Source organism: Lonchura striata, chromosome 4, assembly GCF_050655825.1.
Source record: "Lonchura striata isolate lonStrDom1 chromosome 4, ASM5065582v1, whole genome shotgun sequence".
Lineage (NCBI taxonomy): Eukaryota > Metazoa > Chordata > Aves > Passeriformes > Estrildidae > Lonchura > Lonchura striata.
In genome coordinates, this window is record NC_140706.1 from 35,239,989 (window position 1) to 35,266,339 (window position 26,351).

Consider the following 26,351-nt stretch of genomic DNA (forward strand, 5'->3'; position numbering starts at 1 on the left):
AAAAAACCCAAAAAAAACAAGAACAAAGAAACAAACAAACAAACAAAAAACCCTTAATTTTTTAAAACAGGAACAGTTTTTTCCTTTTGGTAAAAAGTACCTGACTGAAAAAACAAAGCTCTATATGTTGAAAATATTCTACAAGTTGTGTAGTACCCCACTGAATATTCTGCCTTTCTAGATACAGTCTATGCTCTATTGCAGTTTAAACGTCAATCTATTAGAGTTTTAATGTATCAATTAGGTGTTTTCCAAGACATGCATTTGTAGAATTTAAGTTGATAAATACATGAAACACAAATATTATGTAAGAATTCTTTTAAAGCCTCAGTTGCTTTATATGACCATACCCAATAAAAATGGAAACAGAAAACCAACCAGCAGCCTCTATTCAAATGCATATGGGAGTACAGCTGAAAATTATTTGGGTTTTGTTTGTTTGGGTTTTTTTCAGTGAAAAGGGAACTTGGAAAGCAAAAAAGAGACATATGCTAAAGAACTTCAATAATACAAAGCCTGGTGAAGAAAAGGGTCATCTAATATATGTTAAACTTATTTCTGAATTTCAGCTTCGAAGAAAATTTAATAAATCAGTCTGTGTAATGTTAAACTGAGTGTATTCACCATATAGCTCTCTGATTTGACTCAAACTTTTATTCTGAATTATAGAAAACCCATCAGAGAAAATTTCTGAGAAGGCCATCAAACTAAAATTTCAGTCACAAAAATTAAAAAATCTAAAAACAAGTCTGTAAATCTTTATTTCTGTTTAAAAAAACCTGTCAGAATACTTCCAACAGAATTCCAATAAAAGATTGCTGTAAACTTCAGAACTGTCATTTTGTTTCCTAGAAATCTGGGCTCTTTCTAACAATAGAAACTGCTCTACAGTACTGCAAAGATTTCATTCTCCAGTTTTTTGCTGTTAGAAGAAAGTGCATAAGCCAAATAAACTCTCTATTCAAAGACAGATATGAACCATACCAAATCTCTCAGGAAATCCCACTTTTTGGCTCCCATGTCATAAAGCCCCACTCCACCATCCATGAAGCAACAGACGGTATGACCAGGAGGAAGAGAAAATGCTTGGTTTTGGGTTAAAGTTGGAGGAGGAACAGCCTCACTTGTTGAAGATGTATGGTGATTTTTAGTAGGATACTGTGATGAACATGCTTAATAATATAAAGCAAAAGACAAAGAGAGAAGATTATTTCTTATTTCAGTAATAAGTGAAATTATACAGAGTAAAATGCTTGTATTCTAATGAGATTTAAAACAAAAGAAATGGAGAATTCCTGTATGAAGCCTGGCCTACTAAAGAAAGACCTTAAAAAGTACTTGACCCTTTATGCATTTGTCTAATCCACTACCAGCAGAAGGTACTTTAATTAAGAACTAAATAGCTGACCAATGCTACAGAGATTGATCTGGACTCATAAATTAGATTTTCTTAAGTTGCATCACAATGAATAACAATCAAAATTGCACTTACACTTTTTTTTTGGAGGAGAACTTAGCACATGCAAGCCATGGAAACCAGTTTGCTTCAATTTAACATTATCTATAGGTGTTGTACGTGAAACATTCCAAACACGTAACACACCAACCTGAGAATCTGAGGTTTAAGAAAACAAAACACAGAGGTATGTGGTTTGAGGACTGATTTATACAAAAATACAGCAATTAATTGAACTTCAAGTCCTAGGAATAATTTTATAAGCAGGCACCATTAACTCCATAGAATCATAGAATAGTTAGGACTGGAGGGAACCTCTGGAGATCATCTAGTGTAACATCCATGGCATGCTATTTATCCTCCATTCACCATCATGGCCATATCACTAATAGCAACAATTATTATTAACATTAGCTATTTACACACAGATAAATTCTACCTCTCTTTTTATAAAATATTTGGCCAGTCTTAATTTCTTTATTCATTAGTTCAACCTGAGCCATAATGTCTATGGTGTTGAAAAGAGGCAGGAATTAAGATTCTTTTCTTCTTTTAATTTTTTGTCTTTGAAGTGACATCAATTAGTACAATGTATTTTTATCCCCATTCCCAAAGGAATTATATATGTTTTGCTAAAGCATGTGTGAGGAAAATATTATTTAGCATAAAAAATTGTAGAAACTTGCATATTTATGTAGCTAATATTTTTAAAACATGAAAAAACTGCTAAGCATAGTTTTATTATTTTCTGGTCTTGTGTTATGGTCTTTTTTATGTACAACTAATGTATGCTTCTACTTGTAAAAATATTATGAAACAGAAAAATCAAACTTGGAGTATCAATTTTTGAAGACCTGTATTTTTTTATGTCCTGTATTTGTTATCTTTGTATAAACTAGGAAATAAAAGACTTACCTCCAGTTATAAACATTCCAGGTGCACTAGAAACCCAGGCTAAACACTGAACAGATGCTGCTGCACTAGGAAAACTAAAAGTTGTGATACAGGACAGAGATTCAGAATCAACTAGTCGAATACCATTATGTAAATTAGCAACAAGAAGGTAATCAGTTGACAAAGGGTCCCACTCCAGAGCTGTAACTGGATCCTCTTCATCTGTTCCTTCAAGAGACTCTGGTCTTAAGATGTGTTTCTGATTTTTAGAACCTTTAAAGTGCACAAGAAAACAGGTTATTTAAAAATTAAATCAAATACATACTTTCAATATTTACAAGGTTGGCAAACAAAATTTTTTCCTCTCTCCCTGAAATTTTCACTAGCCTGCTTTCTTGTTTGCAACAGTGATATTAATGAAGCTATCTTGGAAATATTTGACTTAGAGTATTACTTTTTCTATCAGATTCGACTTTATGTTTAATACAACAGAAAACAGAAACAGCTATCAGATTTATAAACATAATTTTATAGGAAAGTATGTTAAATCATGTATGTTGTTCTAAGAATTTCTCTGAGTAAGGGTCTGCAGCACAGCATAAAATACAAGTCATTTGAGTGTAAGTAAATCTTCACACCACAGCATATACAGGCAAAATAAAGGCAACAAGAACTAGAAAAACACTGTGGCAGTAAAGACTTATTCTGAAGAACTGCCTTTTGACTTTTTTTCTTCTTTAAAACTGTGTGTACAGGTATGAAGTGTTTATAGATTTTGTAGCCAAAACAGACAATTAAGTATCTAGTCTGACACCCACAAAAAAGATGGTGTTTTACTTGATGATCCGTAGTATCAAAACCCGCATTTTTTTGAATATCATATTTATCTCCCACTTTTTATTTTTACAAAGAGATGAATCTCAGTTGTATAAGACAGAGTGCAGTGCAAATGAAATAGATCTGCATTTTGGAAGTTGTGATCTTATAACAAAAATTAAAAAATACTGCTTTTCTAGAAATAAGGAACTGACACCTTCAATTATTTGTCTTCAATCTAATTTTCAATTTTAGTACTGGTTCATAAACATTACATTCAAGGCAACTTTATAAAATCAGGCACCAGAAATGGGAGAAATAATTTAAGGCTGCACAACAAGTAACATCATAAGCCAATTTTTTGATTCCATTTTTTTCACTCTTCTGAAGCACTGGGAATAAAAGCAATTTCTTTAATTTGACAAAAATTTGAGAACTCCTGCTTTTTTTAAACCATGTCCCCTGCTTACATTACAGGTCACCTTTTTGTTTTACTGCAAATCAACACTGAAATGAAAAACAAGAACAGACAACAAAGCAGTATTGTAATTTTTCAGTTAGCTAGACAAGAGCTAAAGCAAAAAGTCCTCGAGTGACTGAAGCCATCCATTGTCAAACACTTCAGCCCTAAAAAAGCACAACCACCTGGTGAGAGAGTATAAGAGAGTATCTATCTAGCAGCCATCAGTTTTACCTCTGTTTCAAAAAAAGAGTCTAAAAGCAAACCTCATGAAAACCCAAATTTTGTTTTCTTTTAAAAGAAGACATGAACAGTATGAATCATGCAACTGAGTCACAGGTCATATAAGTAAGCTGTGCTTATTTTGGGAACAAACGAAAGGGAAAACATTTGGCTCCATATGACTGCATTGAACATCCCTAAGAATTGTGTATTAAACTTATATTCCCACATATATTTTCTCTACACTAAATGTTCTGATACATTAATCATAGTCTAGAGTTAATAAGAAAGAAAATACAGCCATGGGAGAGAAAACTAAGTAGGTAACAACAATTAAAACAAACATTGTGTAGTCCGCTACTTATGCAGAAGATTTTGATGCAGCTGCATATAAACTTTTAAATTTTATTTCTCTGTTGGAAATGAAGAATCTTATGCATGCTGAGAAAAGGAAACAACTTATATATTTTTTAAAATTTTAAAATTATTTAAATAAAGATATATAATATTACAACAATAAAGAAAATTATCCTAATTACAGAGAAAGGCAGCATTCCTGTGATAGTCAGATCTAAATTTTGAGTTGATGCAAATAGTTTTATCCCCAACACTAATATATAATTTTCCTTAAACAATTTTTTTACAGCAACTTGAATTGTGGTCCACACAAAACTGCCACTGCCTAGATTTTTTACCCTATATTCTGTTTTCATTTGCAGAACATAATTCTGATATTCTAAATATTTTTCCTATTATTTCTGCTTTCACATTGAAATCATTTGAGACAGACTTCATGAAAAGTATCAGTCTGATAAATACTTAGATGTTATCATATAAAAATTGATTTCCTTTTCCCAATGTCAGTGCTAATTCAGTCAGCAAGAGGCAAGGGAATCTGTTCTCTGTGACATCCTGTGTGACAGTTTAGTAGAGTAAATTGAAGGAAAACAAATTTTGAATGGCTGTTGGGAAACAACTCTATGTAAAATTAACACATTATTTAAAGAACAGTATTTCTCACAAAATTGAAAATCAGTTTTTATTTAAGGAAGAAACAGTCAGGAAAAAATTCAAATAGTCAACCTAATACAGATATCTGTCTTTGAAGAAAACTGTGAAAACAAGTGAAATTTTACCTTCAAATGAGCTTATCAACATGACACCTTCTTAGAAGAGAACTGGACTATTTATAAAGTATGCACAAATGTGTGTGGTGGATTTCAGGCAAAAAGAGATAAATATTTTCCCATCTATCCTTTGATAGTACAGAACACCATGAAGATAATATTAAGTATGACATGAAATTCTACCTATAAAATTGCAGAGGATTCTAGAATATGAAACAGAGGACTCAAGAACAAATGCAAAAGTAGGAAAGTAAACAAGTCTCCAAGTCTTTCCATTCAGAGAAATACACTTGCAGGAAAATATAGTTCAGTAGAAGATCATGGCTGTGACCATTTGCAAAAAAAAGTGTTTACTGCAGTTGTGAAAAAAAATGCAGACTTATCTTGGTCACACAAGGCAGGAGACAAAGAAAATGCTCTGAATTCTTTATGTAAGAAAACATATTTTTGTGATATAGAAGGAATATGAATATTATGAATCAAGAACAAATGTTATGTATGTACCTACGTCATGGAATCTAATTTTAAAAAGTGAAGAATTACATGCATATGGAGAAACAAGCGATATATATATATAAAACTACATATTTTTTCATATGAGTTTTTACCTGGTTGAAAAATAGATAGGCTTCCATCAGTATGTCCAAATACTACCTTTCCTTTTTTCTTTGGATGCCATCTAAACAGACTGATATCTGACAAGAAACTATGCGCTTCCCTATGCACAGTTACCCCGCTGTCAGGTCCTGAGATAGTCCAAATGTACAGTGGACCTCTGTGGGACACAAATGCAACTGCATCACCTGCACTCCAGCACCAGCCAAGGGATGCAGGAATTCCTGAAACATACAGGTAAACTTTATAAGAACCAGGACACAAAATTCAGTGTAGTATTCCTTGACCCAGTATCAGCAATTGTCTTGAAAAAACAATAGAAATAATTTTTCTACATAGAAATTGCTAGATTGAAACTTAGGGAAGTGTGTGAACATCTTACAGTGTAAAAGTAAACTAGACTTTCAGAGGCAGGAAGTAAAATAATTTCTTAAATGACTTTTATGCTACTTTGATGGGCCATATTTCATGATATATAAACTCCATCAGTGCCAAAGAGAATCACATATTTGAAAGAGGATAAGCCTGATCCTGCAAACAATACTTTCATTCATTCAGAATTTCATTCACTACTATATTTTGCTGTAAGTTATTTACTACTAAGATAGTAATAAATAATAAAATACTGAGAATTTCAAAATGCCTATTTTATCAAAATACAATGAAATTTAGAGGTAAATATAAGAGAAGCAGATATTTGTGAAATATTTGAAAGCTAGTTCTGTAGTAAAAGGAAACTCTTGATGGCTTTCTTCTGGATAGATGATAGTTTTAATTCTGTTGTCTAATACCTAACCATAGGCAGTTCCATTTAACAGTTTTGATCTTAATGTCTCCAACCCTCATAATCCTTATAACTTAATAATGTGTGCCTGAAGGAATAAATGACAGTAAGACAAATTCCTCAAGCTGAAAACTTAAAACTGTATTCAGACGCTTTTATATGGCAGTGTAAAAGGGACTAAAAGAGAAAGCAATAGAAGGTTTAAACATATTATCTTAATTTAGTTTCTAAAAATATTAAAATAGTAGTAACATTTATTCACGTGTAGTCATTGGTTAAAGTAGATTTTTAAACAAGCCATGTATTGAAAAATAAGGACCAGCATTTCTATTTATGCATAAGCTGATACACTATTTATTTTGGAATAGATTAAATCACTGTGGAGTTTTCTTTTGCATGATTTGCAAGATATAAAAGATTTCCAGAGGTATCCCTAAATGCTCTGGAGAGAACAGAGTAGGGAGTCCCAAAATAGCTTATTAGATCCTGAGATTCTAACTGTTCTTGGTTTGCAACCACTTTTCAAGAATGAAAATGCAGGAGTCAAGGACACTTGATGAGATTGTAAGAACAAAAATACAGGTCCTGGTTTTGACTAAATGGAATAAATCAGAACTGGGCATGGAAATATAACTATAACACAGATGTTTAACCCCTTAGATTTGTAATACAATCTCCAGCAATTTCAAGGCCTGAGACAAAATTCAGGTAGCCAAGGATTAGAGTATTTAAAAAAAAAGCTGTTGATAAAATTCACTGATGATTTATATTTGAATCTGTTAAAGGTTACCTTCTATTTGCATTCACTTAGCTAAAGTCGTTGCAAAATTTATTATTTTAAAATTCAATTGTTTATAATGAAAATAATGTTGGGTTTAGGATTTTTTTTCTCTCCTGCTCCATAAGAAATCACTAGCAATGTTAGTTCTTGAACTGGTTAAGTTCTTCAGAGAAAAAGAATAATGTTTTTATCAAATACAAGATGGTTGAAGGCAATTTACTCAAACACACTATCATTATTTTCTAGAATGAACTGCAACAAATCTGACAAGAATACTGTCAGATTGTGTTGGGCAATTATTATTGTGTTAGGCAATTGTTAAACGCCAACCTACCAACTACAGAGTTTACAAGTATTTGTCATACCCATGGATCAAGCTGTATGGATAAAACATATCTCCATGTCTAAAATACCTTTTGTATTGTCCAGCTTGGCCACAACTTTCTGTTCATTCACATTCCAAATGATCACTAAACTATCTGCACTGGCACTTGCAAACACGTCAGGGTTGTGGGGACACCAAGATATGGCTGTGATTGTCTTCTTGTGCTCAGACATAATGGCATGGAGCTTGAATTCATTGTATCGGTGATCCAGCTAAACAAATAGTAAAATCCATTTTAGAAATACATTTTTTGAAAAATTCCTTTATATAACTCTGGGTTGAAGAATACTTCATATAACAGCATTAGACTTATGGATTAATTTATAGTGTGTTTAACTATTGCCAGTACCTCACATCTCAATAAAATAAATTCTCATACATTTCACTTGGAAAGAAAGGTTGCCTGATATCCAAAGAACAGTTGTATGTCTCTCTTCCTGCCACTTATAAATTATTATATTTCATTTAGAAGTGTACTCAAACAATGCTAAAATGCTTTATTTATAGGCATGGTAACAATCATTTAGTAATCTCCAAGGGAGTAAACAGGAAAGAATATAAAAATGAGTTTGAAATCCTTCTAATTTTTAAAATTACTTAGTACAGTTAAAAACATATATTAAAAAAATGCCCAAACATGATACATTTTAATCCTACTACCTGTATAACTCTTAAAATTAAAGTAAGTACATCCTTTATTTCCTCACATGTCTCAATCGGAAAACTCTATGTCACAGCATTTCTGGTTTTTAGTTAGGTGTTGATGTACAACTGCAAACTTCAGAGGATCACAGTGCTGAGGTGTTTGTGGTCCAAATTAAATAAAGGTGAGTCACTGAATGCACAACTTTGAACCATTTTAATCCACCGTGCAAAAGACTGTTTTATACTACAGCTTCAAATGTAATTGTGGAATTCATTTCTCCCTCAGAAGCCAATCTTCTATCACTGAACTTCACTCATCTCAAATGTTTGCTGCACTGTAAGCCTGTCTTCTAAAAATAATTCTTGGCACATAGAACTTCAAGGGTATCTCAGCAGCAACCATATTTGCAAAAGCATTGCAGAAACATTTGTGGAAAGTGATTCAAAGTGACATCAACAACAATGTAAAAGTGTAACTAATCTGATAAACAAGAGTAATCTTACCTGATAAATATAAACAGCAAGGGTAGCACAGTAGGCAAATCTGTCCCCACTAGCAGCACATATATCCTTGTTCCATGGCTGACATCCAGCAGCTAAAAGTCCCACTTGTTTCACATGTGACATTTTTGCCTTTAAAACAGAAATTCATTAGACTCCAAGATGACAGAATATTAAAGAATCGACTAATACATTTTTGTTCCCATAAATTATTTATAAATGTCTACTTTAAAAATATGACTTGCCTGAGACACAAATGAATGTATCCAATATAAATACCAGCAGATGTTCAGAGGCTTCAGTGCCACACAAGAAAGGGTGCCTCATACCATACACAACAATCCAGTTGGAAGAAAAGGGGGGTGGGAGATCCCACCCATAAAAACTTGAATAGTTCTTGATTTGTGCTAGCTGAAACTGTTCATCATGTCTATTTTCTTCTGTGGTCTGGTTCAATACTTTCTCTATTACAGTTTAATGCCTCCTCTGCTCTCCCATTCATCTCCAACTGACAGCCAGAAAAACCATATCCTAACAGTTTTAAGTAAAACTGACATGTAGAATGGTCTTCAAAACACTTGCATAGAACAACTCTTTATCATATTATCCTCCTTACTATCATCCTTTCTGGAGAAGCTTTCTAAATTTTAATAATTACTATTAAACAAAAAACATTGAAGTGAGCTGTGAAAAATCAAAAGCAAAGCTTAGGGTAACATTACTGAACAGCAAACTATGCTTTCTCTGTCCAGAACGAGTCTCACAGTACCAGCTGTGCTCAGAGTGAGAAAACTTGACTTCAACATAAAAATGGAAGAAATGCTTTGCTAGCCCTCATTTCATTCCGGATAATGTCAACATATTACCTAGTAACAGAATATCTCAGGGTCACATTTATGCTGTGGACAGATTAACAGACTGAGGGACATTAGGTGGAAAAATATTACATGGAATATGGAGGATGACATCTGGCATCTTTAGGTCAAAGAGCTAAGACTATAACCTTGAAAGAGAAGGAGAGCTAAGTTTACGAACTGTTAGGTACCATTTCATGCTGCAAAAAGGAAAGGGAATTAATGAGAAATAAGACTTCAAAAGCAATCAAGCATTCTGAGGGAGCAACTGTTGATAAAGGACAAGGGTTGGTTATTCAATGCATTGCTGGGTAACAGTTTAGCACAGATATGTTGCTGTAGCCCATTCTTGACCTACTTGATGTGAAATGTATAGAGGGGGAAATATTATTCTGGATGACAGTAGCATTAAGGCACACAGAGAACAACTTTATACAGGTGTTGCAGTATTGATCTACAGTACCCAAAGGAACCTATTGGTCACTATCAACTAAAAACTGGTTGCCTAAATACTATCAAAATTTTATTTTAGTGCATTTATATTAGGGATAAAAAAAGTTGAATTATTAATTTTATTTTTAATTTTTCTCCTCTGTTTGGTGTATCTGCTTGGCAGGTAAACAGTAATGAATAATTATAGGTAGCAAATTCCATAACATCATGTTTCTCTCACTTTGGAAAGTGTGAAAGAAAAAGAAAATAATTGAGAGTGACTTATTTTGGGGGCTTCTTTAGCAGAAGATCAGGATCAGTTGAATGTTTGAGACTGATCATCTCAAAGATATCACTGACCTTAGTTAAAGTACTTAAGCATTCTGAGTACCAAACAACTGAAGGAAATGAAATGTTCACATGTAACCTTTGAAAATTTCAGTATAAGAGACTGCAATAGCAGAACAGAAATATACAGAAAATCAAGTTACAAGACATAGTTTTGTTGCAGACTAGAGCTTTGGCTATTAGATTTCCTTTCTGTCAATAATATTTATTTTTCTGACTTCTGCAGCAAATTAGAGATTCCAGAGAGAACATTTCTACAAATTACATAATCTTGCAGCTTCCTTGCAATCCATCCCCTGTTCTAAATGATACGAGTTCCTTGGAGACAAATTTATCTAATTATTTAAAGAATCAACATCATCAAGTGGCAAAAATAGCCTGTAAATTTCTACTGTTCTTTTACTGTTCAGTAAAATTACGAATTCCAGAGGTCCTTTCCATGCAATTAAAGTGTAAATCGTATATGCAGAGAAATAATTTGATTTGGGACATTCAGAACAGACTTCTTCTAGTTCCCATGAAAAAATAACTGGCACCATTAACAACCACTTTTACTGAAATTAAAGTCCTCCAGGTGATTAGATAACTATTTTAGGAAAGCACAGAATACCTGGAACTAGACATTTTGGGTTTTGCTCTTGATTCCAGGGAAAACAATGGTTAAAACTCTAGGTGTGCCAGCAAACTGATAAGGAACTGGGAAAAAAAAAAGCCATGGTGAAGGAGAGAATTAGCTGTAATATTTATCATAGGTTTCGTCTGCAGGTTTACCACCTGAAAACCATCATGTGAGATTGATAAAAAGTCAACAACTATATAGAACTGAAGAATACACAAGCCTTTACTTCATAATAATAAAATATTTTTCTCACTTAGTACAGATACTCTTCCTTACATTTTCATATGGGAGCTAAGAATTCTTGCTTTGATGAAGTTTTAATCTGTAAGAAAAAATTATTTAAGTCTTGTTTAATTTTCAGTTTGATTACATGGAAAATTAATTGTAAAGCTAGGATCTCTTACAGATGCTAAAACAGAATTCTACAGATTTTTCTTTCAGAGTAACAACAGATTTGTTGGATTCTGCAGTAATCTCTATAAAAATGCTGCTAATAGATGAAATTTTTCTATTTTAGATGAAAAATATTGCTTTGTAATATAGCATTATTTCACTGAGTTAAGAATTCATGCTTAATAAGTATTCTTAAACTTCTGACTAGATTTTTCCTATTTAAGTATATGTAAAAAAGTTACATAAATAAAATATACTGAGCTTTCTTACAGAAAAGAATTTGCATTTTATTAATATTTTTTTAAAACTTGTTATAATTTCCTGCTCTTTGTAATGATATACCATTTTACAAGAGGAAGCATTTGCCTTTAAATTCAGTATCTAGAAGAAGAAATGACAGTTGTATGGAATACTGACTTGCTCGCTCATAGGTATAATGTCTTAAAGCAATTTATTGCACATCTTTTCAAACATTATAGATTTCTGCTAAGCATAATTAACAGAGTAAGCAGAGTATAAAAGAGAAAGATGTATTCATCAGAACAGCCTGAGTAAAGTGACAAAAAAATAGAAATGCATCATAACTGAAAATATGTATGATTTCCCACATGGTGCATTTTTATACAATGGAGATTTTTTTATACATTGTAAAAAGTTTTTTTTTTTGTTTTTTTTTTTTTTTAAATAAGGGATGTACAAGTAATAATATTTGACTCTTAAGTATACAGTGAAAAAAAACCCTGTGCATGTAAAAAACGTATACTATACTGGGAAAGCTAGCAGTGTGTGCTCGCAGTTTCCAAGGAGATGAAAGAAAGAGGGAGGACAACAAAACCCTTTCATTTCAATTGGCAGAAGTAGCAACATTCTAGGTCCTTCCTTGTTGCTTAATATAGGGAAAAAACCCAACAACCAACCACATTAAACAGAAATTTGGTATATCATAAATATTATTTAAAAATAACAACTGAATTGACTAGATACATACCATGCCTTTATATCAATAACTTAAAGATAAATGCCTAATAATCCCTACCTTAGCATAGGTATAATTTTTTACAAAGCACTTTAGAATTTCCATGTTCATTCCAATACCCTGCTGGTCCCAAAAATGGAAAATACTGCTCTCATTGTAGAATGAAATCACTTTTCCTGACATATGGAGGAACTAAACCTTGATGTTCACAGAATAATGCAGTTACTACAGGATGCAGGAGAAAAGACTGAGTGTTGTGTCACACCACACACAAAACTGCAGTGCCAGTAGCCTGGCAACTACAGCTCTTTAACAGGCACCATTTTAATTTTAATGTAACTTCTTTTTCTCTGCTTCAGCTACTGACTGTATTTCATTGCTCGCTGTATTTCCCAATTGCACTATGATAAAGAATAATAATAGCTCTTTAAACCCATCACTTAACACTTTCATTATCAATACAGTTTGCTTGAATGTTATCAGTATCTATAAATGTCTAACCATCAAGCACAAACAACAACAGCTGCTCACATGTGCTTTGATTGTGGTCCATATGGTGCATGACCTATCCAAATATGCAATATGGCATGCATACAAAAGTGGATATAGAGTAGCCTTATATCAATCAATATGCTTCTGTGTATACAAAGTGTAGTTTCTTAACAGCTACAAGCAGTAAAGTGCTAGTGTCCTCTGTTATTTTCCATTAGGTTTGTCTCTTTTCTTATGTGGAAAGTTTGCTGTCACTCCTGTATGTTTGGTATATAAAACTGTTATATCTCATCCAGACTACTGTCCCAAGGCACCAATATTTTTGTCAGCAAATTAATGATAACATAATAATTAGTAAGCTCTTCAGTGATATAAAGATATTATATCATATTATTTCTCCTTAAAAACATTGGGTATATTTACCCATCTTTGGGAGGAAAGCCACTGGAGATGAAAATGTCACCTGTGAAACACAGTTTCAAATTCATTACCCTATCCAGTGGGACCGGTTAAAAGCACCAGATAATGGACAATCATTTTATCTTGCTAAAAGCATGAAGGTCTTTCAAACTTATGAAGAAATGTTGGCACATCTGCAAGACAGAGCAAAAAATGACTTCTGACTGATAATGTCTGCCTCAACAGCACTTAGGCACACGTAAAAACACAAACATAATTAGCACTGGTGTTTTTCCAGTGTAGCTGGGAAACACCAAGCACATTATAGCCATGTTAGGAAATAAAATTCTCATTAATTCTTCCTGACCCATGAAACAAGGGTAATTGGAATATTCTGGTATATATGGAAATACTCTGATATATATACAGCTTCAAAGCCAATAGATAACTTACAATATGAAAATTTTGACAAAACAAAGAAAAGTTCTGCCTGCTTTGGAATACTTCAAAATGCTAACCAATTTGCAGTTTTGATGTGGCTTACTAAGCTGCAGTTATTAATGCAGGTCTCTGAATAGTCTGAGGCACACTCTACTCAAGCAACTGCTTCTGGGCAAAAGATGAAGGAAGCCTGCCTATATTAGTAGCGACAGTCACAATGTAGAACAATGTAGAATAATTATGTAGGTTTCCACATGTACTTGTCTACAGAAGTGAAGTTCTTCATACTTTCCAGGAGAATTCTACTAAGGTAGCCTACTACTTATTAAAGTGCCAGGCTAGTTGCTGGCTTACCATTAAGCAGTATAGACAGTTTGCAAAAACTGGAAAAGTTTTTTCTAATTTTGTATACAATTCATGACACACAGGCCGTGTATAGCTCCCAGATAACCAAAAAGCTAACCATAGTCAGGAAGAGGGTGCCTTGGACAAGGCTTTGAATTTCAACAAGATTCCTCAAAAATACCTGAAGCTTTGGCTAGACTCTTGCAACCAGAATTTGCAGGTGACATTTCCTAACCTATGACAACGTAGCAAGCATTCAAAATGTGCATTCACTTATCCAGACACTGACCAGGAAAATAATATGATAAAAAAAGATAATTTGAAATGAACAAATGTTCTACTAGTGTTCACAGCCATTTTAGATCTCCACAATAAATTTGGACTCAAATCACTACCAGAACTGATTTAACCACAGGATCTCTGGCTCCACAAGGCAGAAGTTTTGAACCTTTCCTTAAAGTTTGAAACTTGAAATCACAGCCTGAGACTGTTTTTCAGAAACCAACACTCAAACCCCAAATATATTAATCCAAGATAGATACTTTGCTTAGAAAACATAAGGCAATAACATTTTAAAAATTGTAACATTGTAACAAAATCACAAAGTAGTGATTTTGACTGTCTTGACTATACTACTTGTACATTTAACTAGAATACCCTTTATTGTGCCACCTTAACAAGATAATCTAAAAAGCCATACTAGCCATACACTTCTGCAAGCATGGAGAAATACTGATATTTTTTAACAATAAATCACCAGCAATGTTAGACTACACACCTAATCAATATGAAACCATCTAGCAGTGATAACAAAGCAATTATCTGTGGAGTACTGCTTAATCATAGTTTGCAGATAATGTGTGCAATACATAGAGGCAGATATATATAGTACCATGTGTGATCACAGTATGAAGCATCTAAGAGTCTGCATAAGATTCTACTCTCATCTTCCAATCCAGAGCTACAACAATCACCAGAAGATTGCTTTTCTGCTGGCAAATTGCCAAGACTGTTCTGATTTCAGATAAAGTTATCTCTTGACACATCTCACATCTGAATCCCTGATGACAGCTATTAAAAGGTGATTCTACATCTAAGTATCCATATCATGAGTGACATGTAAAATGAGAACAGTGGAACAGTATTAATACCTGGCAGTTTTTTTATACTTATGAGCATATAGCTGGCATTATCAAGTAATACACAATAATAAAATGAAAGCAGCTGCTCTCACTAGCATCTCCTGCATTCTAATTCATTAGCTGACCATATACTCTGAAAACAAGAAAAAGAAATCACAGAAATACAAGGTACCATAAATGAGCTTAATAAACCGAAAGAAATGTGACTTATATTCATTTCCCACCAAAAATCTATGAAAGCAGCTGTAGACATGCAGATAATAAATGCTAAAAATAAATCCAAGTTATCTTGCAAATGTTGCTATAGTAACAACTCCTCCTCAGAAAAATGTTAATAAAAACATAAAGCTATCTAAGATACAACTTGGAAATGACCCTAGGTGAATTCAACCACTCCCAAATATTTTTGGTTTACCCTATTACTAACTGTAACTATTTATTTTACTTCATGCACAGTATATTAATTCCTTCTAATACAACAAAATGAAATGTTTGCTTTCCATCTCATTGCATATTAAAAAATTACTACCTGTTAAATTATGCAACCTAAGAAATGCAAGTAGGTGGTTGTTACACTTCCAGTACCTATTATCCAGCTAGCAACATTAATTTTCAAAGAACTCATTTTGGATATGCTTTATTTATGATTCAAGACCTCACTAAAACTACTAAAAATCTCTTCCTATGCCACTAGAGAAATACTACTTTTGATACTATCAATATAATAATAAAGAGCAGTTTAAAGAAGAAAAATATAAAAATAGTAAAAGAGAAAAATATTACTTTAAACAATTCTTACTCTTTCTTGTCCTTCATACCAATCATCTTCATCAAACCAGTGGGAAATATAAGTCATCCAAGCCATGAAAGTTGAAAAAAAAATACAGAACCTGAAGACATGTAAATACAATAAATCCTGTGCTAAAATTTACTCAACACCACAACAAGCTACTCAAAGATCAGATCTGAAGTCTATGGTATGATTTGAGATTAATAAGTTTTAAATTCATAAATATGTAATCTGAAATACTTTTAACAGCAATTTAGATGTTCTACCTATTGAATTTTCTAATGGAAAACAGAATCCAATACTAAAGCAATTATTAGCGTATATATTCCAGTATTTAAAATTGAAGAGGTTAGTGCTTCAAGATTGATTTTGCTGTGCTTCTGAGCTCCGAAAATGAGGTGCTGTTTGAGTCATTCTTATCTGTCTCCTAAAAATTTACTTTCATTTTTAAAAATGTACTATCTACAAAATGCAGTTCAGTGCACAAAAGCTTGTACTGAAATGTAAAATACCCTCAGAATCATGGGGAATGATTTGTTTTGGTTATGTAGGGAGTGGCTTCAATTGGCACAGTAGGAGGGGCCAAAATTATCACAAATACCAAGCATTGGTTTAACTTTTTTTTTTAAAGAGGAAAAAAAAATCTGCTACTCCATTGTTCACAGCCAGCAGAGCCTAAAGGGCTCAGCTGCAGCCATCGGTGTTAGCTGAAAAATGTAAAAAGCTTAATTTAATTAATTCATCGGAATGGATCTGCTTCTTTTCCTCAGAAGAGTTTCACATATCTGACAGCATTTATCCCTTCTGCAGGTAGCATCCTTTTCTGGTATGCTTCTAAGTTTCACAGTCGATTTCACAGTGCATTATGCCAGTAAAAATGAAAGGTAAAAAGGAATAAAAGCTGTACTACCACATTTCAGTACTGCAACAATATATTTCTTCAGCTGTGCTGTTTAGAAGACATAATACAAATCTTCCTAACTGCATGGTTACAGCAACTATCAGATCCTCAACAGAGATTGTGCAGACCTAAAAAAACCCCAGTTTCTTAAGATAGCTAGGATCCAGACAATCTCTGTCTTCCTATACTGACTTAACAAGCTGTTTCCCACAGTTTGTAATATAATAAATGTAAAAACTAAACAGGGAAGTCTATTGTTTAATCAAGAAATAAACAAAGCAAAGTAGGAAAAGTAGCTCGAACTACTAACTGGTCAACATTACTTATCATTTCCACAGAGCAATTCTGTGTCATTATCTGTCCTACCCCAAAATATGTCATTTCCATTAAGGGTACTGTATAGGCAGGTGACATTCTCCAGGGGAATAAAGAAAAACAGCAATATTTTTGGTTCACAACCTCTTACTCAGAAATTCTGACAACCAAGGAGAAAAAAAGAAAACAAACTAAAAATACAAACCACATGCACAGAACCATAAATATTTAAATCAAGACATCCAGTAATAGGAAGTAGCATTCCAAGATTATCAGTTTTTTTGTAGTTATGCAGTCATCCATGTAAATTGATACAGACACAAGAATATATAGAACTTTCTACAATATTGTTGAAATTTTTCAAATTACTTGCCCTTTGAGATTTCAGCTCAAACATTACTTATACAAAGTGCACAGAATTGCATGGTCTCATAAATTGTATGAGAAATATAGCACTAATTCAGTCACCTCAAATGACAGTGCTGAAGAAATCTCTGACCATAACCATGGTCTATGAGCAAACAAGAAAAACATTACTGATGTACCACTTCTGTGAACAAAAATTTTTCAAATTGTTAAAACATATCCACATTATTACTGCTTGTTACACATGAAAATCATGGTTTCAAGTAAATTAATACTTGCCCATTAAGGAAAGTCTTTGCTTTCTGGGTTTATCTGTCTTTTTTATAAGGGCACATAGTATCGCTAAGAATATTGATCAATGAATTACAAGTAGTTCAATAGTATCAAACTTGTTTCTCTTTTATGCCTGTAGCTGTACTTTCCACCATCTATAGAAAATTGTTTCTTTTTTATGCCTGTGTATTGGTTTTGCACCCTCTGGTTTTTGGTAGTTAGGGGGCCACAGAGGCAGCTCCTGTGAGAAGCTGCTGGAAGCTTCCATCATGCCTGGCAGAGCCAATCCCTGATGGCTCTGAAGATGGACATGCTGCTGGCCAAGGCTTGGTCAAAAAAAGGGGTTGATAACACGTCTGTGATAACATATTTATGAAGGAAATCAAAACAGAGTGCTCATTTTTTATTAGTCAGACAAGAGGAGGAGGTGAGAACATGTGAGGGAAACAACAGAGACACCAAGGTCAGTGGAGAAGGAGGGGAGGAGCTGCTCCAGGCACCGCAGCCGAGGTTCCTCTGCAGGCTGTGGTGAGACCACGGTGAAGCAGCTGTGCCCCTGCAGCCCCTGCGGATCCACGGGGGATGCAGAGATCCACCCACAGCCCGTGGGGGGCTGCTCACACTGGAGTGGGTGGATGCCTGGAGGAGGCTGTGATCCAGTGGTGATCTGGTGGAGAGAGGGTTCCTGTGGACAGGCTGGAGCAGCCTGTCCTTGGAGCTCTGCACCCTGCGGAAGAGTGGCGCACATCACGGCAGCTTTAGGACGCCTGTGTGCCCGTGGGAGGGACTCACACTGCAGCAGTTTTTGGAGAACTCCTGTTCGTGAGAGTGGACCCAGGCTGGAGAGGTTCATGGAGAACTCTCTCCTGTGGGAGAGGCCCCATGGTGTAGCAGGGGGAGGACTCCTCTCCCTGTGCAGGGGAAGAAAACCTCGGGTGATGAACTGACCAAACCTCCATGCCCTGTCTCCTTGCACTGTTGGTGTGAAGGAGGAAGGGGCTGGGGTAAGAAAGGATGTTTTTAAGGGCTTATTTTACTTCTCATTATCCTTCTCTGATTTAGTTAGCAATAAATTAACTTTGTACCTTTATGTTGAGCCTGTTTTGCTCTTGGACTTTTTTTTTTCCTCTCAATCCTTATTTCAACTCATGAACAGTTCATTAATTTTTCTCTCCTCTGCCCAGCTGTGGCAGGGGAGTGTGAGCAAGTGGTTTTTGTGGGTGCCTGAAGTTTGGCCAGTGTCAAACTACAACAGCCTGTAGCTGCTCTACCATCTATGTGATCTGAGTTTTCTAGTCTCAATACCAACCTGTCAGAACAATGAGTCTCTCAAGACAGACAAAGACTGTGACTCACATTTAGTTTCAGCATCATCAGGGAAGTATGGGCTAAAATGGATATGGATACCGTTATCTTCCTTTCAATAAACTGGTAAATATCTTAAACTCAAAAGTATAGAAGGAATTAAAATCTTCTCAGGATAGCAGATGGGAACTTAAACTGCTTAAAAATATCTGTTACAATTACCTGTAAATAAATTAAGAAGTTTGGTGTTAAATTATACATGAGAAAATAATAAGAAAGACTGCAAATGTATTATGAGGTAATTATATGTTTTTGCCTATTTCCTCATTCATCTCCAAGTGCTGAGAAAACTTTTATACTACAGTGAGCTGGTTTTGGCTAGGATAGAGCTAATTATCTTCCCAGTGGCTGGTTTGGGGATGTGTTTTGGGTTTGTGCTGAACAGAATTGACAACACAGAGATTATAATTAATATAGATTACACAGAGCCAAGCCATTTTCTGGGAGTGCATGTGAAGCTGTAAGGAAATTCAGGCTGGGACAGCTCACCCCAATTGACCAAAGGGATATTCCAGGCCAAACTACAGCATGCCAAGTACATAAAGTGAGGGGAAGGAGGAGCAGGAGGAAACATTCAGAGTGATGGTGTTTGTCTTCCCAAGTAACCACAGATGAGGCCCTGCTCTCCTGGAGATGGCAGAGCACCTACGTGCCCATGCAAAGCAGTGAAAGAAATCCTTGTTTCACTTTGCTTGTGTAATTGGTTTTTCATTTCCCTATTAAACTGTCTTTATCTTAACCCACAAGTTCTCTGGCTTTTACCCTGCAGATACTCTCCCCAGTCCTGCTGGTGAGGGAGTGAGAGAGTAGCTGAGTAGGTGAGTGGAGCTTGGCTGTTAGTTGGGGTTAAACCATGACATACAGGTATAACAAAATGTGGATTTATAGGATAAATAAAATGATGTGTACTAAATATTATAATAAAAATATGAAAAACCTCAAAGTATTTGATCCCTTAAATAGTTGTTTTATAAGTAACTTAGTATGCTCTTAACCTAAAGTCCAGTTGTTACGTCTAGTTAAGTGGTCTTTGATCTCAGTTTAAGGACAGCAAAATGTACTATAATAGATCAGACCAAAAGCGACATCTTCAATACATATACAGTCTTATATATAATATAATGCCCAATAAATTTGTTTACAACATTCTAGAAGGAATAAAAGAAGACAAAACATCCTATTAATTTGATGCAGAAACAATTGTTTAATTCTTGAGCTGACACAAGAAAATGGCATGAAACTGTGTCAGGATATGTTCAGGTAAGACATTATGAAAAGGTTCTTCACTGAGAGGATGGTCAGACACTGGGACAGATTCCTCCTGAAGCTTTCATGACACAAAACCATTCAGATTTCACTGAGCATCTGGACAATGTTCTTAGTCATGTGGTTTAGTGAGGAGTGGGATGTTGGACTCAATGATTCTTATAGAGCCCTTCAAACCATAGAATCATAGGCTATGATTCTATGATCAAACTTGAGCTGCAGACATTTCACAATCCTCCCTTTGGACCTAAGTACTATAATTTTAGATCACTTCATATTGAATAGGCCTAAATACACAAAACATAAAATAGTCAGAAGGAAAAGGTGGAAGGGATGTTGAAAATAATAATGCTTTAGCATATGAACATCACAATGTGTTGTTCAAGTTCAGCACTACAATGCTCAAGAATTACAAGAAACAAAATACAACCAACCACCCTACCGCTCAAAAGAAAATCATTAAAAAAGAAAAACAATTTAAAAAAACACAAAAAAACAGCGGTTATCTTCTCTTTATATTTAATATGAAAGTTGATCTTCTGGACATTCCAGTGCTGATATCTGTTTATTATGAAAGCAAGCTATTTACTGTCTTGCCTTTTACAAAAGACATGACCTTAAGAATCTGGAAGAATATGCTGGAGAGTATAATGTCTTCAATCTCTACACATTAAAAAAACCGTACCTTAATACAACATGCATGCAAAATTTACATAAAAAACATAGGATAAAAGATGACATTTGAAAATAATGTCCTATATTGTGTCAAAATGAGCAAACTGATGCTATCCTCCCATGTTATCTGGCAATATCAGAAGTCAGCAATGCACTTTAGTTATGGATAAAGATTTTCAGAAACTGATGAGAGGTAAGAAACCTCTATTTTGATCTTCCACTATTACTGCCAAATTTGCTGTTAATTAATAATTTGAAGTTGATATACTGTACCAACAATGTACAACCAACCATGAACTTTTTTTTTCAAACACATCTTTAACCACTGTTTCTGTTTCTGCTTAACTATTATATACAGAAATATTTAGACATTTAACTTCTATAAAAAGTCATGTTTGATATAATCTTGCCATAAATCAGTAGCATTATATATGTTTCAAAATTAAGAATTATTTTCAATTAATTTAATTTTTACCTCAGAATTTTTTATTTTTGCTGTACTCAATTCTATGAGAAAACTTCCTGCCAATCCATATAGATATAATTTCATAATATGTCCCATCATAACTCTAAAAATTATCTGTCTTAACTACTGAACACAAGATTAACATGCTGGGACTTTGCATTGAAGACAGAAAACTCATTACAAGAATAACAAAAATGCACAACAAATAACCCAAGAACAAAATACTTTAAAATTTAATTTAATTACAAAAGTATATAAATTAATTACTTCATAATTAATATGCCATCATGCAAATTCATTACACTAACATCTACAGTAGTCAGTTAAATCCTCACGTTTTATTTCTTAACTAGCACTTTAAGAATCTTTACACTGAGAACACAAAGCATGTAATGATGCCAAGTATTCTAAAATAAATCCTAAAATACAATGTTTAGAGTAAAGCTGTGCAAGAACCAATCATATGATAATGACACAGCAAATCTATACCTCAGCAACTTATATCATACAAGGTCAGACAACAATTAGATTTCCCTAGACTTCCCCAAATCCTAGCAAGCCACTAATGGCACAAACATAGCATGGCTCTAAATAGTTGTCCTTTTTTGATTTTTTCCCTAACTTGCTCTTTCCCAACAAGCTGTATGGATTTATCAGGACAGGAGAACATACAGAACAACCAGGCCACCTCACAGTGATTAGAGTAAGCTGCTAGTAACAGATGTGCAACACTGTCATCACCACCAGATTTACATTGGGCTGAGACTTTCACACAACCTTCTCACAAGCTACTTTTAAGATTGAGCTTTATCAGTTCACAAGAGGAGATTAAGCTTTAGCTACCAACAATAGCAGTGGATTGGACTTGATCATGTATCTTCTCAAGGATGTTCTATAATGGATTTTAAAAATAAATTCCATGAGACTTTATAGTTTTTTTCCAAGAAAATATATTAACATCTCTTAAGAAAAAGAAGTTTATATATATTTATAGTACCACTTTTACTATGGCTTAGCAGATGTCATTCTAATTCTGTGAAGAATATATAAAAAATGACAAAGATAAATATCTCCAATAGTGTCCTTGGCCAAAAAAGACAAAAAGAACACATGGTATATTTACAGAGAAAAATTACAATCTTATTCATAAAACTATATTGAAATACTTGTCTCAGTTCCATAACCACTACTTGTATAAAATTTGAATGTAGTCAATGTTAAAGTGCCCCAGTTATGATTTAACCTGGCAGATAGCTAACTCCACATGGCCACTTGATGATTTTTTTCGTCTGTCAGCAAACAGTTCATATGCCAAGAAATATATTGCATGTATTTTTTAGCATCATGATCGCAAGATTTTATCTATGTCTAGCTAAATAATTTAATTGTAACATATTCTTCAGAGACATATTAGATTCTAATAAATTTCAATTATAATAGTGCAAGTCCCCATCTGGAATTATAATGCACATATTATAAATATTTTCATTACTATAGTTGGCTGATTTAGATGTTAAGATAAATATAAACTAAATAATAATTACTATAAAGTAAATTTCTAAGGCAGATATAATAACATAAACACCCCCTCATGTACCAAAAATTTCTCTATGAAGAAAAGAATGTCAGCATCTGTAGCCCAAAAAAGACCACAAAGAAAATAAACTGAAAGTAGGAAAATAATTTAATTAAATAAAATAAATTCTTTCAAGCTGTGAAACATGAAGTAATATTTAAAATCAACTGTATTTGTTAATGGATTTGCTGAGATAAGAAAGGTTGAACAGCCAAAGTAGGGATGACATCCAGCTGTATATCAACTTAGTAATTTTCCAAATTTGAACTAGTTAAAGTTGAATGTAGGCAATAAAAAATTTATTTTATTTTAAAAAAAAGGTTAATTCTTTAAAAGTTTATCTCCAATACAATGTACTAAAACATAAGATATTCTGCCCTAGGAATTTTTTTCAGAGCAGTCAGTTTAACTGGTTTGTTCAGACACTTCAGAGCCACTTGTGCCCAAATATCCATAAAGACAAAAGAAACCTCAAAAAGCAAACATCACAACAAACCCCAAAATAAGAAACTCTTTAACTGCAGAAAGACTTCCCTTGATTCTCTGGGAAACCAGAACGGGATACAACTACATACCCCGATGACAGCCAGAAGTTAGGTATAAAAGAACAGGATAAAGAATAAACGGCCCCAGTGGATACAGTCAAGGTGTGCTTATAGGATGCAATAGGGGAAAAGATTACCATAAAAGCTTCTATCTTTCTCCAGTGCCCATAGTACAGCTCAGCTGCTACCATAAATAATGGTTAGCCTGAGTGATAGGATGTCATCAAATCGCCTGTACCCTACAGGGGAATTTACAGTTCTTGTAGCCACTTTCTGTAATTCAAATATTATATTGATATTTACTTCTCCTCTTGTGCTGCCTATATTTTGCTTTATAAAACAAATAATGTCAGTCACACAACATCACCACCAGGTCTTGGTGATGTACTCTTACTGGTCACATCAACTTTAATTCACAGACTTCAAGAAGAGGAAATACTGCTTTCCCTAAGTGATAATCTCCTATTACCACTGTTAAAAATAAAATACTGAAGTAAATGGACCATTAGGACTCACCAAGGACCTTCTTACATTTTTCTTGCTATGTGGGATTTTTCCTCATAGTAGATGACCAAATGACAAGTTTATCATGTGTTACAGGTCCTTTAAGTAGCCAGGCTATTCAAAGAGTCCAAGATTTGGTATAATAGAACATAGAGAATGTTGAAATTGAGGAGGACTGTAGATATCTTATCAGGGAGAATAATTAATAAGTGAATTAAAAAAAATCAGTAAGTAAAACTTACTGATATTTTAAAATTTTTGCATTATCTATATTCTTCCATGCATACTCCATATTACCTTTGCAAGTTCTTTATACCACCATGTCTCCATATGGGTTACAACAATTTTTCAAAGATGACTACAGTCTTAGCTGAAGCTTTTGAACAGTTTTGAAATGCAAAATATAAATAATGATATCACAAAGTCATCTAGACTGATTTGTGCAAGGCACTTATTCTCTAACAGAAATCTTAAAATGTCTCAATAACTTATACAGTTGTGCCTGTAATTAGGAAAGAAACATCACAACAGAGCTGTATTTTCCCTACTTTAGGACTACAAAAAATTAGGAAGTGCAAGGATTAGAACCTTGAACTTATTTTAAAAAGTGGGAAATATGCCTTACCAGAAATTACTGTACTAAAGTTTGAAGAACTTTTTACTGTTACGTGTTTCTTACCAGAATTCTTCCCGTTATACTCTTATGAATAGCAAGTAGCTGCATAATATCATGGCAAAATTTTTAAACAAGTTACAAAACCAGAAGGTTCAATACTCCTATAAAAACCCTCTAAAATTAGTTAGAAATAAATACAATGAACCTCCCAGCCCACTACATTTTTGAAAGTCTAAGTGCGTGGCAAACAGAAAGAGACTCTTGAATCAACAGGGTTTAGTACTCAAAGAGGACATTGCCAAGTATTTATTTTCTATATCGTTCCATTGTTAAGCCCATTATTAAAAACAGTATGGTCTTTCTCGAGTCTAAAATCCAGGATTAGGTTTGTCACTGCAGCATTACAAGTAATTAAAGATCTCTCACAGACTTTGATTTCATACCTGCCATCTTCAAGCCTTCCCAAACAGTTTCTCAAATTTTTACATGACAATGTCTATGTACAGCAACATCTATTAAGATATTAGAAGAATTTACTGTACAGAATAAAAAGCCCTTAAACTTATTTCTTCATTTGCAGAGTCTGCTCTCTTAAATTCACTTTCATAAGCTTTGCTTACTTTCCTTGTAGTTTGCTATTGAACTTGAATGATTTTTTTTTTTTTTTTTTTTCACTCTCGAAGCTTGATTTTGCTTCCCCCTCCCACCCTCGTCCCAGCTGGGAAAAGCATTTATAGTATAAACAAGCCCAAAGCTCTCCCTCCCTGCGGAGGGCAAGCGTTTGCTTTCTTCTTTTAGAGATTGCTGCCTCCGCCTTTACTCGATGTTAAGTTCGCGTTTCCGCACAACCACTGTAAAGAGACGCACACAGAGTAGGACAGTCCCCAAAACAGTGCAAAATCCCGACAATACCGTCAGACGGATTCCGGATGCTGCGGGCGGTGTCTGCAGCCCCCAGAGCTCCCCGGGGCCGCCGCGTCCGCGGAGCGCGGGTGGGCGCAGGGCGGCGCGGCCGAGCCCCGCGCAACCTCCCGGGCCGCGCCGCACCCGCGGGGCAAGGAACGCCACGCTGCGCCGCAGCTCCCCCGCACCGCCCTGCCCGCCCGGCTCGACGGGGCAGCGGGGGCTCCGCGGGGGCAGCCCCCGGCCCTGCCGGCCCTGCCGGCGCTGCCGGCCCGCCCCCCTCACCTGTCCGCCCGCAGCGCCCGCAGCCGGGCAGCGCCGTCTCCGGGCAACGCGCGCGCCCGCCCCCGCCGCGTTACCGGGCAACGCGCCGGCCGCGCGCGCGCCCCGGCGCGGCGGCTCGGAGCGGGGCGCGCGGGCCGGGCGGGACAGCGGCCTGCGCCCCCCCGCAGGCGCCGTGTGCGGCCCTGCGCCGGGCCACTGCCGTGGGCTGGGTGGCCTTGGCGGCTCACCCGTCTCCTCCGACATAAGTGATGCTGTCGCCGTGGGACTGCTCGTGTGGGTCCCGGCTGCGGCGGCGGCTGGGCAGAGGAGGTTTCAGGGCGCGAAGCCGCACTTCCCGTTGCTGTGAGGGCACCAGGAGCCAGCGCCGAGCGGGAAGGG

At 35.2% G+C, this 26,351-nt stretch overlaps 1 protein-coding gene across 5 annotated transcripts in view; it reads right to left on the reverse strand.

Moving 5' to 3' along the window:
* WDR17 (WD repeat domain 17) overlaps positions 1–26,068 on the reverse strand; it is a 56,470-nt gene extending 30,402 nt beyond the window's left edge. For 2 of the 5 annotated variants that reach the window (XM_021550248.3, XM_021550163.3), the window contains exons 1-7: positions 15,927–25,807; positions 8,690–8,818; positions 7,569–7,752; positions 5,584–5,814; positions 2,372–2,623; positions 1,493–1,615; positions 985–1,172 (exon numbers count right to left, since the gene is read on the reverse strand). In XM_021550248.3, coding sequence (XP_021405923.2) covers positions 985–1,172; positions 1,493–1,615; positions 2,372–2,623; positions 5,584–5,814; positions 7,569–7,752; positions 8,690–8,818; positions 15,927–15,992 — 1,173 coding nt within the window. In that variant the 5' untranslated portion in view covers positions 15,993–25,807. Of the gene's footprint in view, positions 1–984; positions 1,173–1,492; positions 1,616–2,371; positions 2,624–5,583; positions 5,815–7,568; positions 7,753–8,689; positions 8,819–15,910; positions 25,848–25,973 lie in introns of those variants that run through there. The other 3 variants (XM_021550329.3, XM_021550397.3, XM_085578819.1) reach the window with 3 other exon arrangements.
* Between the last annotated feature and the right edge of the window lie 283 nt (positions 26,069–26,351).